This window comes from Bufo gargarizans, chromosome 1, assembly GCF_014858855.1.
Source record: "Bufo gargarizans isolate SCDJY-AF-19 chromosome 1, ASM1485885v1, whole genome shotgun sequence".
Lineage (NCBI taxonomy): Eukaryota > Metazoa > Chordata > Amphibia > Anura > Bufonidae > Bufo > Bufo gargarizans.
The window spans coordinates 315,198,290-315,212,863 of NC_058080.1; the positions used below are offsets into that span (position 1 = coordinate 315,198,290).

The 14,574-nt window shown below is 44.7% G+C and overlaps 1 protein-coding gene across 3 annotated transcripts in view; it reads left to right on the plus strand.

Moving 5' to 3' along the window:
* The window catches only part of LOC122946116 (ceramide synthase 4-like), a 183,346-nt gene that overhangs the window by 71,259 nt on the left and 97,513 nt on the right, over positions 1-14,574 (plus strand). For all 3 annotated transcript variants that reach the window (XM_044305497.1, XM_044305479.1, XM_044305488.1), the window contains exons 4-6: positions 7,209-7,327; positions 9,311-9,368; positions 11,705-11,755. In XM_044305497.1, the coding sequence (XP_044161432.1) occupies positions 7,209-7,327; positions 9,311-9,368; positions 11,705-11,755 (228 nt within the window). The remainder of the gene's footprint in view (positions 1-7,208; positions 7,328-9,310; positions 9,369-11,704; positions 11,756-14,574) is intronic.

The following is a 14,574-nucleotide window of genomic DNA, read 5'->3' on the forward strand; positions in this document are numbered from 1 at the left end:
TTTTCCCCAAATAAAGTAAAAAAAAAAAAAGGTAAAAAATAGGGGGGGAAATAAGTATACATATTAGGTATCGCTGCGTCTGTATCGACCGGCTCTATAAACATATCAAATGACCTAACCACTCAGATGAAGACCGTAAAAAATGTAAAATAAAAACTGTGCTAAATAAACAATTTTTTTGTCACCTTACATCACAAAAAGTGTAATGGCAAGCAATCAAAAATATGCACCCCAAAATAGCGGCAATAAAACAGTCATCTCATCCCACAAAAAATCATACCCTACCTAAGATAATCGCCCAAAAACTTAAAAAACTTGGGTTCTCAGAATTTCATTTTCAAAAATGAAATCATTGTGTAGAACTTACATAAATAAAAAAATTGTATACATATTAGGTATCGCCGCTTCTGTATCGACCGGCTCTATAAAAATATCACAAGACCTAACCCCTCAGATGAAGGCCGTAAAAATTTAAAAATTAAAATTGTGCTAAATAAACCATTTTTTGTCACCTTACATCACAAAAAGTGTAATAGCAAGCGATCAAAAATCAAACCGTCATCTCATCCCGCAAAAATCGTACCCTACCCAAGGTAATCGCCCAAAAACAGAAAAAATTATGGCTCTCAGACTATGGAAACACTAAAACATGATTTTTTTGCTTCAAAAATGAAATCATTGCATAAAACTTACCTACCGTATTTTTCGCCCTATAAGACGCACCGGCCCATAAGACGCACCTAGGTTTTGGGGAGGAAAATAAGGAAAAAAATATTTTTAACCAAAAGGTGTGCTGTGTGTTTGGTGGGTTTGGAACTAATGGTGGTCTCTGGATGGCACTATTACTGGGGATCTGTGGATGACTGACACTGTTATGTGGGGGATCTGTGGATGACGGACACTGTTATGGGGGGGATCTGTGGATGACGGACACTGTTATGGGAGGCATCTGTGGATGACGGACACTGTTATGGGAGGCATCTGTGGATGACGGACACTGTTATGGGGGGCATCTGTGGATGACGGACACTGTTATGGGGGGCATCTGTGGATGACGGACACTGTTATGGGGGGCATCTGTGGATGACGGACACTGTTATGGGGGGCATCTGTGGATGACGGACACTGTTATGGGGGCATCTGTGGATGACGGACACTGTTATGGGGGGCATCTGTGGATGACGGACACTGTTATGGGGGGCATCTGTGGATGACGGACACTGTTATGGGAGGCATCTGTGGATGACGGACACTATTATGGGGGGCATCTGTGGATGACGGACACTGTTATGGGGGGCATCTGTGGATGACGGACACTGTTATGGGGGGCATCTGTGGATGATGGACACTGTTATGGGGGGCATCTGTGGATGACGGACACTGTTATGGGGGGCATCTGTGGATGACGGACACTGTTATGGGGGGCATCTGTGGCTTGCACTGTAACAGGGGGATCTGTGGATGGCACTGTTACAGGGGGGGATCTGTGGATGGCACTGTTACAGGGGGGGGGGGGGTCTGTGGGTGGCACTGTTATATATGTGCCATCCACAGACCCCCAGCCCATAACAGTGCCATCCACAGACCCCCCCCAGCCCATAACTGTGCCATCCACAGATCGACACCCCCCCGCCGCCGCCGCCAGTATACTAAAATATAATGTCATATTCAATTAATACTAATTAAACATGCCCCTTCAGTCCTATTACTACCTTAAATCCTAATCGCTTGTGTAGAATGCAGGCAGGACGGGCGGCGCGTCTCTCACTGACGTCACTTGCCTGCGCCGCCTGCTTCATTCATAAAGTAGGCGGCGCAGGCACGTGACAAGAGTTACGCTGCCGCCCGCCCGCCCGGCCTGCCTGAATTCTACTGCCGCGATTAGGAAGTAAGGTAGTAATAGGACTAAGGGGGCATGTTTAATAAGTATTAATTCAATATGACATCTGATTTTACCAGAGCGGCGGGGCGGTGCTATATTACACTGACTGCACCGCCCCGCCGCTATTGCCAGCCCCCAGCTCCTCCTCCCAGTCCCTCCCCGAGTCCCCGCTCGCTGTAAACTGCACGCATTCGCCCCATAAGACGCAGGGGCATTTCTCCCCCATTTTGGGGGAAGAAAAAGTGCGTCTTATGGGGCGAAAAATACGGTAATATTTATACGTTTTTAATTTATGTATCTGTCACGGCTGAGGATGGGGGAAATCCTCAGCCGTGCGGTGAGAAGAAGATGTCCAGTCGCTACTCGCCAGGAACAAAGAATTAGGGAGCAGGTCACCTCCTGTTGCGTCCCTAACGCTGACCCTGTCTCCTACCTGCATGGGCCGACCTTGATGGTAGGAGGACCCATGCGCAGGAACCTCGGAGCCCTCCGTCCGGTCCCTGGGCTAAGGAGCAGGGTAAGACAACCCACTCCTCCTAAGAACGGAGGAGCAGGAGTCTCACTGGCCAAGCAGCATGAAGATGGGGGTACATAAACAGGACTACGGATAAGACAGGTGAACCCTAACAGTTCCACACATACCGGTCTCAGCCTAGCTGACTGGAACCCGTGCAAACGCTGTCCACACAAACAAAGGTAAACAGCACACACATGAAGACACACAGGGACCAGGGCATCCATAGCTGCACCAAAAGCAAAGACACAGGACATCAACAGCAAATCACGCAATAATAACATATGACCGGAAGGGTGGCCCTTACAAGGAGATAGAAATCACAGGAGGCTGCTACAGCAAAGCATGACTGAAGCAACCTCCTGAGCCATGCCAAAGACAGAAGCTATATAGGCCTAAGTGGCCACACCCACCGGTCAGACACACCCGGTGACATCACACACACTGGGAAGAGAGTTAACCCTTCCAGCACCACAGGAAAGGGAAAACACCAACTTAAAGGAACCGTGTCCAAACACAACAAACACACTGTGGTTGTTACCGCTGGCAACGACATGGGTGGCAACCGTGTCCTGGGAGTCAGCCCAAAGGCCAGGACACTGCCACCACATGTACACATCACCAAACGTTGCCACGGGCAACCACAGTGCAGGAAAGGTGTCAGTGCACACCACACAATACACAAAGTGCACACAGACAAACAACGGTGCATACCTACACGCACACAGACTCCAAAGGGACCGCACACACACCTGTTGTCCGCGGCAACCGCACCTGAGACAAGAAACATCATGCCTCAAGCTGCGGTTGAAACAACAACCCAAACCGCGGGCAACAGTATGCAGCTCCCAAGGAGTCACGGCCAAAAACCGTGGCCGTGACAGTATCGCCGCATCCGTGACAACCTGGTCTATAAAAATATCACATGATCTAACCTGTCAGATGAATGTTGTAAATAAAAAATAAAAACTGTGCCAAAACAGCTATTTCTTGTTACCTTGCCTCACAAAAAGTGTAATCTAGAACAACAAAAAAACATATGTACCCTAAACTAGTACCAACAATACTGCCACCCTATCCCGTAGTTTCTAAAATGGGGTCACTTTTTTGGAGTTTCTACTCTAGGGGTGCATCAGGGGGGCTTCAAATGGGACATGGTGTAAAAAAAAAAAGGCCAGCAAAACCTGCCTTCCAAAAACCGTATGGCATTCCTTTCCTTCTGCGCCGTGCCGTGTGCCCGTACAGCGGTTTACGACCACATATGGGGTGTTTTTGTAAACTACAGAATCAGGGCCATAAATATTGAGTTTGGTTTGGCTGTTAACCCTTGCTTTGTAACTGGAAAAAAAATATTAAAATGGGAAATCTGCCAAAAAAGTGAAATTTTGAAATTGTATCTCTATTTTCCATTAATTCTTGAACACCTAAAGGGTTAGCAAAGTTGTAAAATCAATTTTGAATACCTTGAGGGTCATTTTTGGGTGGTTTCTATTATGTAAGCCTTGCAAAGTGACTTCAGACCTGAATTGGTCCCTAAAAATTGTTTTTTTTTAAAGATTTGCTTCTAAACTACTAAGCCTTGTAACATCCCCAAAAAATAAAATATAATTTACCAAAATGATCCAAATATGAAGTAGACATATGGGGTATGTAAATTAATAACTAATTTTGGAGTTATTACTATGTATTGTAGAAGTAGAGAAATTAAAAGTTAGAAATTTGCAAATTTTTCCCAAATTTTGGTAAATTTGGTATTTTTTTTTATAAATAAAAATACATTTTTTGACTCGGTCATGAAGTACAATATGTGACGAAAAAATAATCTCAGATTGGCCTGGCTAAGTAAAATCGTTTTAAAGTTATCACCACATAAAGTGACACTGGTCAGATTTAAAAAAAAATGGCCTGGTCCTTAAGGTGAAATAAGGCTGTGTCCTGAAGGGGTTAAAATAAAAATACTTAAACACTACCAAAATCACGGGAACCGTGAGTACTTCACTAAGAGGCTTACTTTATGTATTCATGCGGTATTGACTGTATAGACTTAGCCCTACTTGTGCCTCTTGTATCTGATACATCTGTGGGCAATTATCAAAAATCATTTTATATATGTGGGGGTTATTTATATTATATATATTATTAAAAGTTATGTTTTAGATGATCAGCACAGAGTGAAAGTACCAGTCACACAGCTAGAAAAACAGTTAACCCTTTGTGACAGAACAGCTCAATATTTTTAATAAAGGCCAATTGAAAATGTGATTTTTAGCAAAAAAAAAAAAAAAAATGCAATCATAAACAAAAATTGCTTATGGAGGTGTCCATAGCTTTTAAAATCCTGAACAAGCCCATTAAATATAAAATATCTCTCACTAGACAGCAGCATGACGTACAGTGTGAGTGTGGGTTGTACATTTTGCGAAGAAGCAGCAAACCCATAAGTGGATCCAAGGCTTGGAAGAGGTGCATATCCTGATAAAAACAATGACCAAAAGAAACCAGTATGAAAGTACTGGGAAATCTGAGACATTGATGGCATATTGCTATTCGCTAGGATATGACATTGTTGTCAGATAGATGCAGGTCCCACTTCTGGAAGCAGCCATGCATGCGCGGCCCCCTATCCAGTCACTCCTATGGGACTGCTGGAAATAGCCATGCTCAGCTCCCATAGCAATGGCCATGCATGCACTGCTACTCACTGTTCTCTTTGGCAGTCCCATTCTGCCTCTAGGATCAGGTACCGGATATCTGACATTGATGGCATATCCTAGCGATATACCATCATTGTCCCAGATGGGAATATCCCTTTAATAATTTGATAAGAAACAAGGATGTACCAAGCCCAAATAAATAAATACATAAACTGCCATAGCAGAGAAGGTCAGTGTGGCACCTTTCAGGCCCTTGGAATTTTTTCCAACTAATTCAGTTATTTCAGTCCATAAAATTACACAGCTTAATTGAACATAGCCATTTTCTGTATTCTCACAGATCTGTGCTCTCAGCTAGTATGTTTTACTTTAAAGAGTATGGGGGTCATTTACTATGCTGAAATTCCTAAATTAGGCGTATTTTAGGCGCAGATAGCTGCGCAAGTTAGTTGTGCCACTATCTGCGACTTTGCCCTGTAGGCGTGGCGTGGGCAGGGATGACCGGTTACTGTGCTTTTTTCACTATCCGTCAGCTGTTCCGATCCCACATGGGAAGAATAGCCCCAAATATCTTTAAATTAGAACCGATTGTGGTTTAATATGCTTGGCTGTACCCATGATTGTCCGATCGTGGGTACATCACTGCATACTGTGAAGCATGAAATACCTGATTTGCCTCCCACTTCTCTCGTTGTTGGCAATAGCTTCCGCGATCTCGCGACATCTGATGCGAGTTCGCGCATGCGCAGGAGTGTATTTCGTATCAGGCACTTGTCCTGCGCCCCAAGCCTCGTTTCAACTCTGTGATGTGTGCATGCGCGACGCCTACGTGCGGGCGAGCGGTGCGCCACCTGACGTCTGTTACTGACGTCATCAGCAGCGGGAACCGGGCTATTTAAATAAGGAGTGAACGCCAGGTTAGTTGGCGTCCTATATGCAGCTACACACATCGGTTTACTGCATTATTCCTAACCCCTTATCCAAGGGGAAGCCCACATAGGAGCCGACCATCTTCGTGCACCTACTGACCATTTTGACTGACTGTGTCATTTTTGGTCCTCAGGCTTTACCACTTTATCTAGGATTGACCTGCTTTATTTTTACATCATCTCCCCTGATGAACTGCCCAATGTCCTGGCAGTGAAACATGCGTGTAGGGACAATGCTCATGCATATTTAGGGACATATAGTTACTAGAGTCAGGGAAAGGTTCCAGACAGGGTCGTCCTTTTAAGGACGAGTGCCCTGTGGTCAGGTTGCTACCACACATCTAGTTTATAGGGTATTGGCTAGACAGCCATAGGAGTTCCTTAGGGACCCTGCACACATGTGTTAGACTGTCAGCTGGTTGCTATCTCCCTACTGATTCATCCGACCATCCATACAGGAAGAACGACTACCGGAATATCGTGTGTTGAAGCAGCCGACAACCTTCCCTGGGTACCGGTAGGACACACTGGTTACCCTCTCAGTGCCGCCGCGCACTTCAATTTATTATCAATATACTGAGATGACCGTGGGCCATAGCCACTAATGGTCCTACACCGTGTTCATCTCTTTATATTTATTTTTTTCGCACATAGTATCAAGGATTTTATCAGCAATGATATTAAATGTTATGTTTTAAGATTATTCTTTCAGAGTGACAATTATATCCCGGATAATCTAGAAGGCAGATACACCTCGATCTGACCTCCTTGACCATTTATGAATTGTGGGCTGGGATGACCAGCGTCTAAAATTCCTGTCTTAATAAATGTGCCCCTATATTTTACAAGTAAAATATGTGTTGCAAAGTATCCCCATATAAACCCTCATTCACACGCCAGTGTCTTAGTGATTTCCATCAGTGATTGGAGCCTCCACAATCATAAGGTATAAGGGAAAGATCTGCACCTCTTCTGTGTTTAGAGCCGCACCTGGTTTGGGCTCAAAATTACTGAAGGAAATCACTGAATTAGGCACAATACTGTATGTGGAGTACATGCGGTGCATGAAATGTATTATCTCATTATAGACACTTTTTCCACCTACAGTTTTGAAAACACTTAGCCATTTGTGTCACCTGTTTCATGTTATTTTCACAATCTCCTCAATGCATGCTGCAACATTATAGATATTGTTCTAAAAAATGTAATGGAGTTTAACAATTCAACAGCCTGAAGTCCGCTACCTGTCAGCTGAGTGTAAAATGCAGATTCGCCAAGTTGAACATTGGTTCAGATGTAGAAGAGACCAAGACAGGCCAAGCGTAACCAAGAAATTCTCTGAATCCAGGTGAGAGAAAGTCTGAACCTAAAGGGTAACCTCTACTTTAATTGGTAGAGTACCATTTCTTGTCATATGACGTATGTAAATACAGCACGTCTTTACCAGTGTGTTCTCTCATACAGCAGCACCTCTTCTTCTGCATGCTGCTTTACCTGTCATACCTGGTTTATAGTCACTACCACTAAATCTCCTGCAAAGATGTGGCACCAGCCAGCATGCCCTCTACCCTGTGTGTTCCCATTATGAAGACCTCACATAATCATGTCTCCGTTTATAGCGAGGGTGGGTAGTGACTTGTGCTACAGATTCATACTGGGGATCTCCGCTCTACAGGGTGAACATAAGCAGTAACTTCAGTCCCTACAGGGTACTGGAATAAACTCCAGTGTATGCAGCATATACAGGTGAAACTCGAAAAATTAGTGTATATATATATATATATATATATATATATATAAAAGTCCGTTTATTTCAGTAATGTAAATTAAAAGGAATTGCATTAATGCAGCTTAAAATTAGAATTTTGTGAAAAGGTTCAATATTCTAGGCTCAAAGTGCCAGTCTAGTCAGCTAATTACTCCATACCCCCTGAGCAAAGGGGACCTGAGATTGAGACTTTGGGGTTTCATAAGCTATAAGCCGTAATCATCCAAATTATAACAGATAAAGGCTTGAAATATCTCGCTTTGCATGTAATGAGTCTCATATGTTAGTTTCACCCTTTAAGTTGCATTAGGCTACTTTCACACTTGCGGCAGAGTGATCCGGCAAGCAGTATGCCAACCAATGGCATTTGTAAGACTGATCAGGATCCTGATTAGTCTTTAAAAATGCCTAATCAGTCAGAAAAATGCTTTGAAATGCCGAATCCGTCTTTCCGGTGTCATTCGGCAAAACTGATCCGGCATTTATTTTTTTTCACCTTTTTTTCGGTCTGCGCATGATGGATCCGGCATTCCGGTATTTTGAATGCACTAATACATTCCTATGGAAAAAAATGCCGGATCCAGCATTCAGGCAAGTCTTCAGTTTTTTTGGCCGGAGATATAACCGTAGCATGCTGCAGTTTTATCTTTTGCCTGATCGGTCAAAATGACTGAACGGAAGACATCCTGAACGGATTGCTCTCCATTCAGACAGAGAAAAGGACTCCATATTTTTGATAAAGACTAATTTAAAAAAAAAAATTGTAGCTCAAAATGAGTATGATGCACTAAAAAAAAAAAAAAAAAAATTGCCTCCAAAGGTGTACCTTCAAAAGGCCTTTGGGGACAGTTTTGCTTATGTTTGCATTTTACTCATTTGGGTTAACAATCATTTTTTATTGGTCTTTATTAAAAATGCTCAACCGTTTTTGTCCTAACAGTTTAAAGGGGTTGACCACTTGCTGGTTACTGTTGACTAGTGTATTTGTAAGATGATTATATGGCATTTACTAATATAGCCTTTGTTGAAATTCTTTGTCATTTTCTAAATTTCTTACAGTATGCCCCCTTCTTTGCCAAGTCTTTGGGCTGTCCACACAGAGGACTTGTCCATAAAATGGCTGCTGATGGAGTGTCATGTGACCAGGCAGATCACCTCTATGTGATGTCTCCTCCAATCAAATGCACTGCATCTGTCATGTGCACTTGCACTGTTTGTAGTGTATTGTAGTGTATTGTGTATTGGAACAGAGGACAATGAGTGATGTGTCTGGTCACATGACCCTCCATCAGCAGCCATCTTAGAGACACGACATCTATGTGGACAGCACTGAAGATTTGTCTGACATGGGGGCACAACTTATGAAATATAGCAAACAGTACAGAATATCCGTCGTGGGTATATTAGTGTCATATACTCATCTTACCTACACATTGGTCATTAGTAGCCAGAAAGTGGACAACCCTTTCAATGAGATCTGTGCATATTATAAATAATATTGGTGGGCACACTTATAACAATTCATGTGGAGATGATTGTAAATATTATTTCTTTATTTTTTAGCTGGAGATTTGCTATGTACTTGATTTCATTCCTTACTGGATTTTCTTTACTAATCAACGTGAGTATGCTTTTTTATATTATGGACCATTATGATAGACCCATAGGCACACCATTTGACACTGCATGGGGTCCAGTGTTGCATCGCTGGGCGGCGAAGGGGGCAGGCCAGCATTATTTTCATTGTAAGACAGCAAGGAAGCAGTCTTACATTTAGAACTGGCGCCTGTAACTCTTCAGTGAACCCACCTCCAGCTCATGGTATTATTTAGACCGTCGTCTAAAACGCCGGTCATGATAAATGTGCCCCATAGTTTGAACTGCTACTGGAAGATAAGTAGCCCAAAAAAAATTATAAACATTATTTAATGCATTATATGTACCCCGAAAGGGTTCCTATAAAAACTACAGCTCATCCTGTAAAATTAAACGTATCAAACAGTTGCAGTGAAGAAAAAATAAAAAGTTATGACTGTTGGAATTGTTATGTCACTAAGTGGTTAAAATGCACTTGAGCACCTGAGTTGTGCTTGATTGTTGGAGACATAAATTCTAAATCTACAATAAAGTGACATTTTCAGGAGAGTTTTCCCTAATTTAACCTGACTTGGTATTTATTAATATTCAAAGAAGACAAAGTTTTTAAGAATTTTTGTCTGTTTTTCTTTTTCACTTGCGCAGTACTATGCCATTATAAATACAGGGTGGGACATTTATATGGATACACCTTAATAAAATGGGAATGGTTGGTGATATTAACTTCCCGTTTGTGGCACATTAGTATATGTGGGGGGGGGAAACTTTTCAAGATGGGTGGTGACCATGGCGGCCATTTTGAAGTCGGCCATTTTGAATCCAACTTTTTTTTTTAATAGGAAGAGGGTCATGTGACACATCAAACTTATTGGGAATTTCACAAGAAAAACAATGGTGTGCTTGGTTTTAACGTAACTTTATTCTTTCATGAGTTATTTACACGTTTCTGACCACTTATAAAATGTGTTCAATGAGCTGCTCATTGTGTTGGATTGTCAATGCAACCCTCTTCTCCCACTCTTCACACACTGATAGCAACACCGCAGGAGAAATGCTAGCACAGGCTTCCAGTATCCTTGTTTCAGGTGCTGCACAGCATATGCTGTGAAGATACGAGATGTGCAGCACCTGAAACTACGGATACTGGACTCCCGTGCTAGCATTTCTCCTGCGGTGTTGCTATCAGTGTGTGAAGAGTGGGAGAAGAGGGTTGCTGTAACAGTCGCGTACACACACACACACGAGGGGGAGGGAAGTGACCACTGCGCTCCACCCTTACCCCTGGCCCTGCCTACTTGCCTCGCGAGTCCTATTGACAGGGGACAACTGGACAATCGGACAATCCCTAGCTTGAACTAAGTGCAGGGATGACAGACAGACAAACAACAGAACGTGAACGGACCGAGTCAATACCAGGAAAGCTACAAAGTACAAATGGAGCAAGCAGAAAATAGTCAGGAGAAGCCGGGGTCACAAATACCAGGAGAGTCGTGAAGTACCAAAGGAGTAAGCAGAGGATCGTCAGGAGGAGGCCGGGGTCAGAATACCAGGAGAACAGCAAAGTGCACAATGAGCAGGCAGAGGATCGTCAGGAAACAGCAGGAGGTAAGTAAGCCAGGAAATACAACATCACAGGTGGAACCTAAATTAACAGGCAACCTGTGGCCAGCAGGCTGCCTGTATTTATAGTGGGGAGTGAGGGTCATGTGACGTGGCCAGCATCACATGACCGACAGACCAACCAGTCGAGCACCGAGTGATCACCTCGGCGCTCAAGGCAGACTTAGGAGCAGGGAACCTCCCAGCTAGCAAAGCCGCCCTGGGAACGAGGTCAAGCACAGATCCTCACTCCCGAAGCTAAGCAGCTGGTCTGCGGCTAATGGGAGACCGAGTGCACCTTCGGCACCCCGTTACAGTTGCATTGACAATCCAACACAATGGGCAGCTCATCAGAAACTTGTAAATAACTCATGAAAGAATAAAGTTACGTTAAAACTAAGCACACCATTGTTTTTCTTGTGAAATTCCCAATAAGTTTGATGTGTCACATGACCCTCTTCCTATGAAAAAAACTAAAGTTGGATTCAAAATGGCTGACTTCAAAATGGCCGCCATGGTCACCACCCATCTTGAAAAGTTTCCCCCCTCACATATACTAATGTGTCACAATCAGGAAGTTAATATCACCAACCATTCCCATTTTATTAAGGTGTATCCATATAAATGGCCCACCCTGTACATTATATAAATGTGGTGTCTGGCTTTACTGTGAATTCTCTTGGCTGGCACAGACATTGCCTTTCAGCCTCTGCGGGATTGTGTTATGTATTACATGTTGTGATTACTTCTATGTCATTGTAGAAGCCATGGTTTTGGGACCAGAAGGAATTCTGGACGGATTATCCCTATCAGGTGAGTGTCATGAGCACTTCTGAAGCCATCTATTGGAAAATGTTTCATCTTTGCCTGTAATGTTGTTAGGAATGACCCCATTTTAGAAACCACACCTCTCATAATTTACCAAGGGATGTAATGAACATTTTCACCCAATAGGTGTTTTGCGAAAATTACAGTAATTCACAGCAGATGGTGCAAAGTGAAAATTGCAGTTTTTGCACAGATATACCATATGCCTGTGTGAAAAAGAAGCCCTCTTATTATTATGTTGTACTTCCTGATTTTATAAACACCCTTCATGTGGTCCTATTCTTTTGCCTGGACATACATACAGTGCTTATTTTAGGACATGATCAGATATCATAGTCAAATATCAGAATAATGGGGGGTGTGGCCAACTGCCGTCATGGACGGTCGCATCTGAGAGCAGCTCCGTCTTCCACCAGTAATCCTGAGCCATCCTGCACATTCCGGCTGTAGTTATCACCCTCAGCAAGGACGTTTGGATCTGCTATCGAGACCGATTACGTGCCATGAGCCCCAGCAAAGCACAGATGGCGGCGGAGCGGCTTAAGGAGTTTGCCAGGCAGGACTCCCAACATGGCGCTGCGGCCTCCTCACCATCCCGCACAGCCAGCACACGGAGTCAGTCCTCACAGCAGCTCCCGTCTGACACAGAGGCCGCACCAGAGCTTACCCTGCAGACCTCCCACCAGCAATTGATGGCGGCTATTACAGGTTGCCAGGTCTCCCTGACAGGGAAGATAGAGGAGGTCAGGGTGGATTTGGGCCTACTACGGCATGACGTACAGCAGCTACGGGAGAGAGTTAAATTCACTGAAACCAGAGTGTCTGACCTGGAAGATATGACCACTCCATTACCAGCGAGGATAGCCGCCGTGGAGGCCTCCGTGGAACTTTACCGCCAGAAATGCGATGACCTGGAGAATCGCGCGTCGCAATAATGTGCGTATTATTGGCATGCCAGAACGGGCGGAAGGCAATGATCCAGCGACTTTCCTGGAGGGGTGGTTCCAGGAAATATTCCCGAACGCTGCCTTCTCCACTGCATACGCCGTTGAACGGGCGCACCGTGTCCCGGCCAGGCCACTACCACCGGGGGCCCTGCCAAGGCCTTTACTTGCCCGCATGCTAAATTGGCGCGACAGGGATCTCATCCTAGCACAAGCCAGAGTCGCACAGGCCATTACGCTGGGCTCGGCGAACATATCTTTATATCCGGACTTCTCCGCTGACCTGCAGAAGAAGAGGGCCACCTTCGTCTCCATTAAAAGACGACTTCGCGAGATGAATTTGAAATATTCCATGGCTTACCCTGCGCGTCTGAGGATCGTCGACGGCGAAAAATCTTTATTTTTCTCTACACCTGCCGAGGCGGAGGACTGGCTTTCGGGAAGACCTCGCCGCTCTCCTCCTAATTGAATTGGGGAAAAGATGAAACTTTGCCACCGTCAACAGGGACTCAGTTCAGGATATGCTGAATATGTGACGTGACTGTCCCATGATCTTACTCCTCCATTTTACCTGGGTCCTCGGCTGGTAAAGTATTACCTTGTTGTGTCTGGACTCAGAGCTGTTAAGGGTTAATTGCATTCATGCATATATGATGTTGGATCGATAGTGCTTATTCGGTCGGCACACTCTGTTATGAATGGTGGGGGTTCGCTGCTCTACCTGCACTGGGTTTTCATCCCTATACACCGTGCAGGTCCCCCAATGTACGGGGCCACTAGCTATAAAGGGCATGTTTATGTTCTACTGGTTCACCCACTGTTTGGGTGGTTAATTGTATGCCTTATGTTAATCGCTTTATCTGAAATGTACAGTCACTTTCTGCATATGATGATCCATTTACATTTCCTCTGCCATAGTGTTCCCCAGTGTCTAGGATCTTATCCTCCTTCAATTTCTGGTGCTCCCTATGGCAGACATTAGAGTAATGTCTTGGAACGTCAGAGGGCTGGGCGGGCCTAGGAAACGCATGGCTGTGTTTTCTCATATCCGAAGCCATGCTCCCCATATCCTGGGGTTACAGGAAACGCACCTCACCGCTGAAACCGGGGGGAGGGTACGGAAACCCTGGGCTCAATGGGTGGAAAATGCGTATGGAACCTCATACTCTAAAGGAGTATCATTGCTGATTCATCGAGCAGTCAGATGGGAACCGCACCACACTAGTATTGACCCAGAAGGGAAGTTTGTTTTTGTCTATGCTCACATAAATGGCAGGCCATATGTGATTATGAATATGTACAACCCTCCTCCGGCCAGTCTATCATTGCTTCAGGCAGCGGCGGGATTTGCAACGCAGTTCCCCACTGCCGGAATTCTCGGCATGGGAGACCTTAATATGATCCTGGATGACTCGCAGGACAGATTTCGCAACCCGTCTGCTAGTCACCCCGGACGGCCCTCACACAGAACTGCTCTGGCGCGCTTCTTGTCTGAGCTGGGATGGTTGGACATATGGAGAGAGAGATATCCAGACAGGATAGAGTTCTCCTGCTTCACACCCTCTAGGGGAGCTCTCTCTAGGATTGACTACCTCCTGGGCACCCCTGGCACCTTTATGGCAACACGAGAGATCCGTTATGGGCTTCAAGGCCCGTCTGACCATGCACCTGTAGTGGCCTCACTTGTTGACCCTTATGTGGCAACCCGAACACCCAAGCAACGTATACACCCATTTTGGCTATCTCTGATATCTCTGAATGACAGGGTGCCTGATCAGCTCCACACCTTCTTAATGGCTCATCCAGCTGACACTGACCCGGCCTTATTATGGGACACCCTGAAGGCCTTTCTGCGTGGCT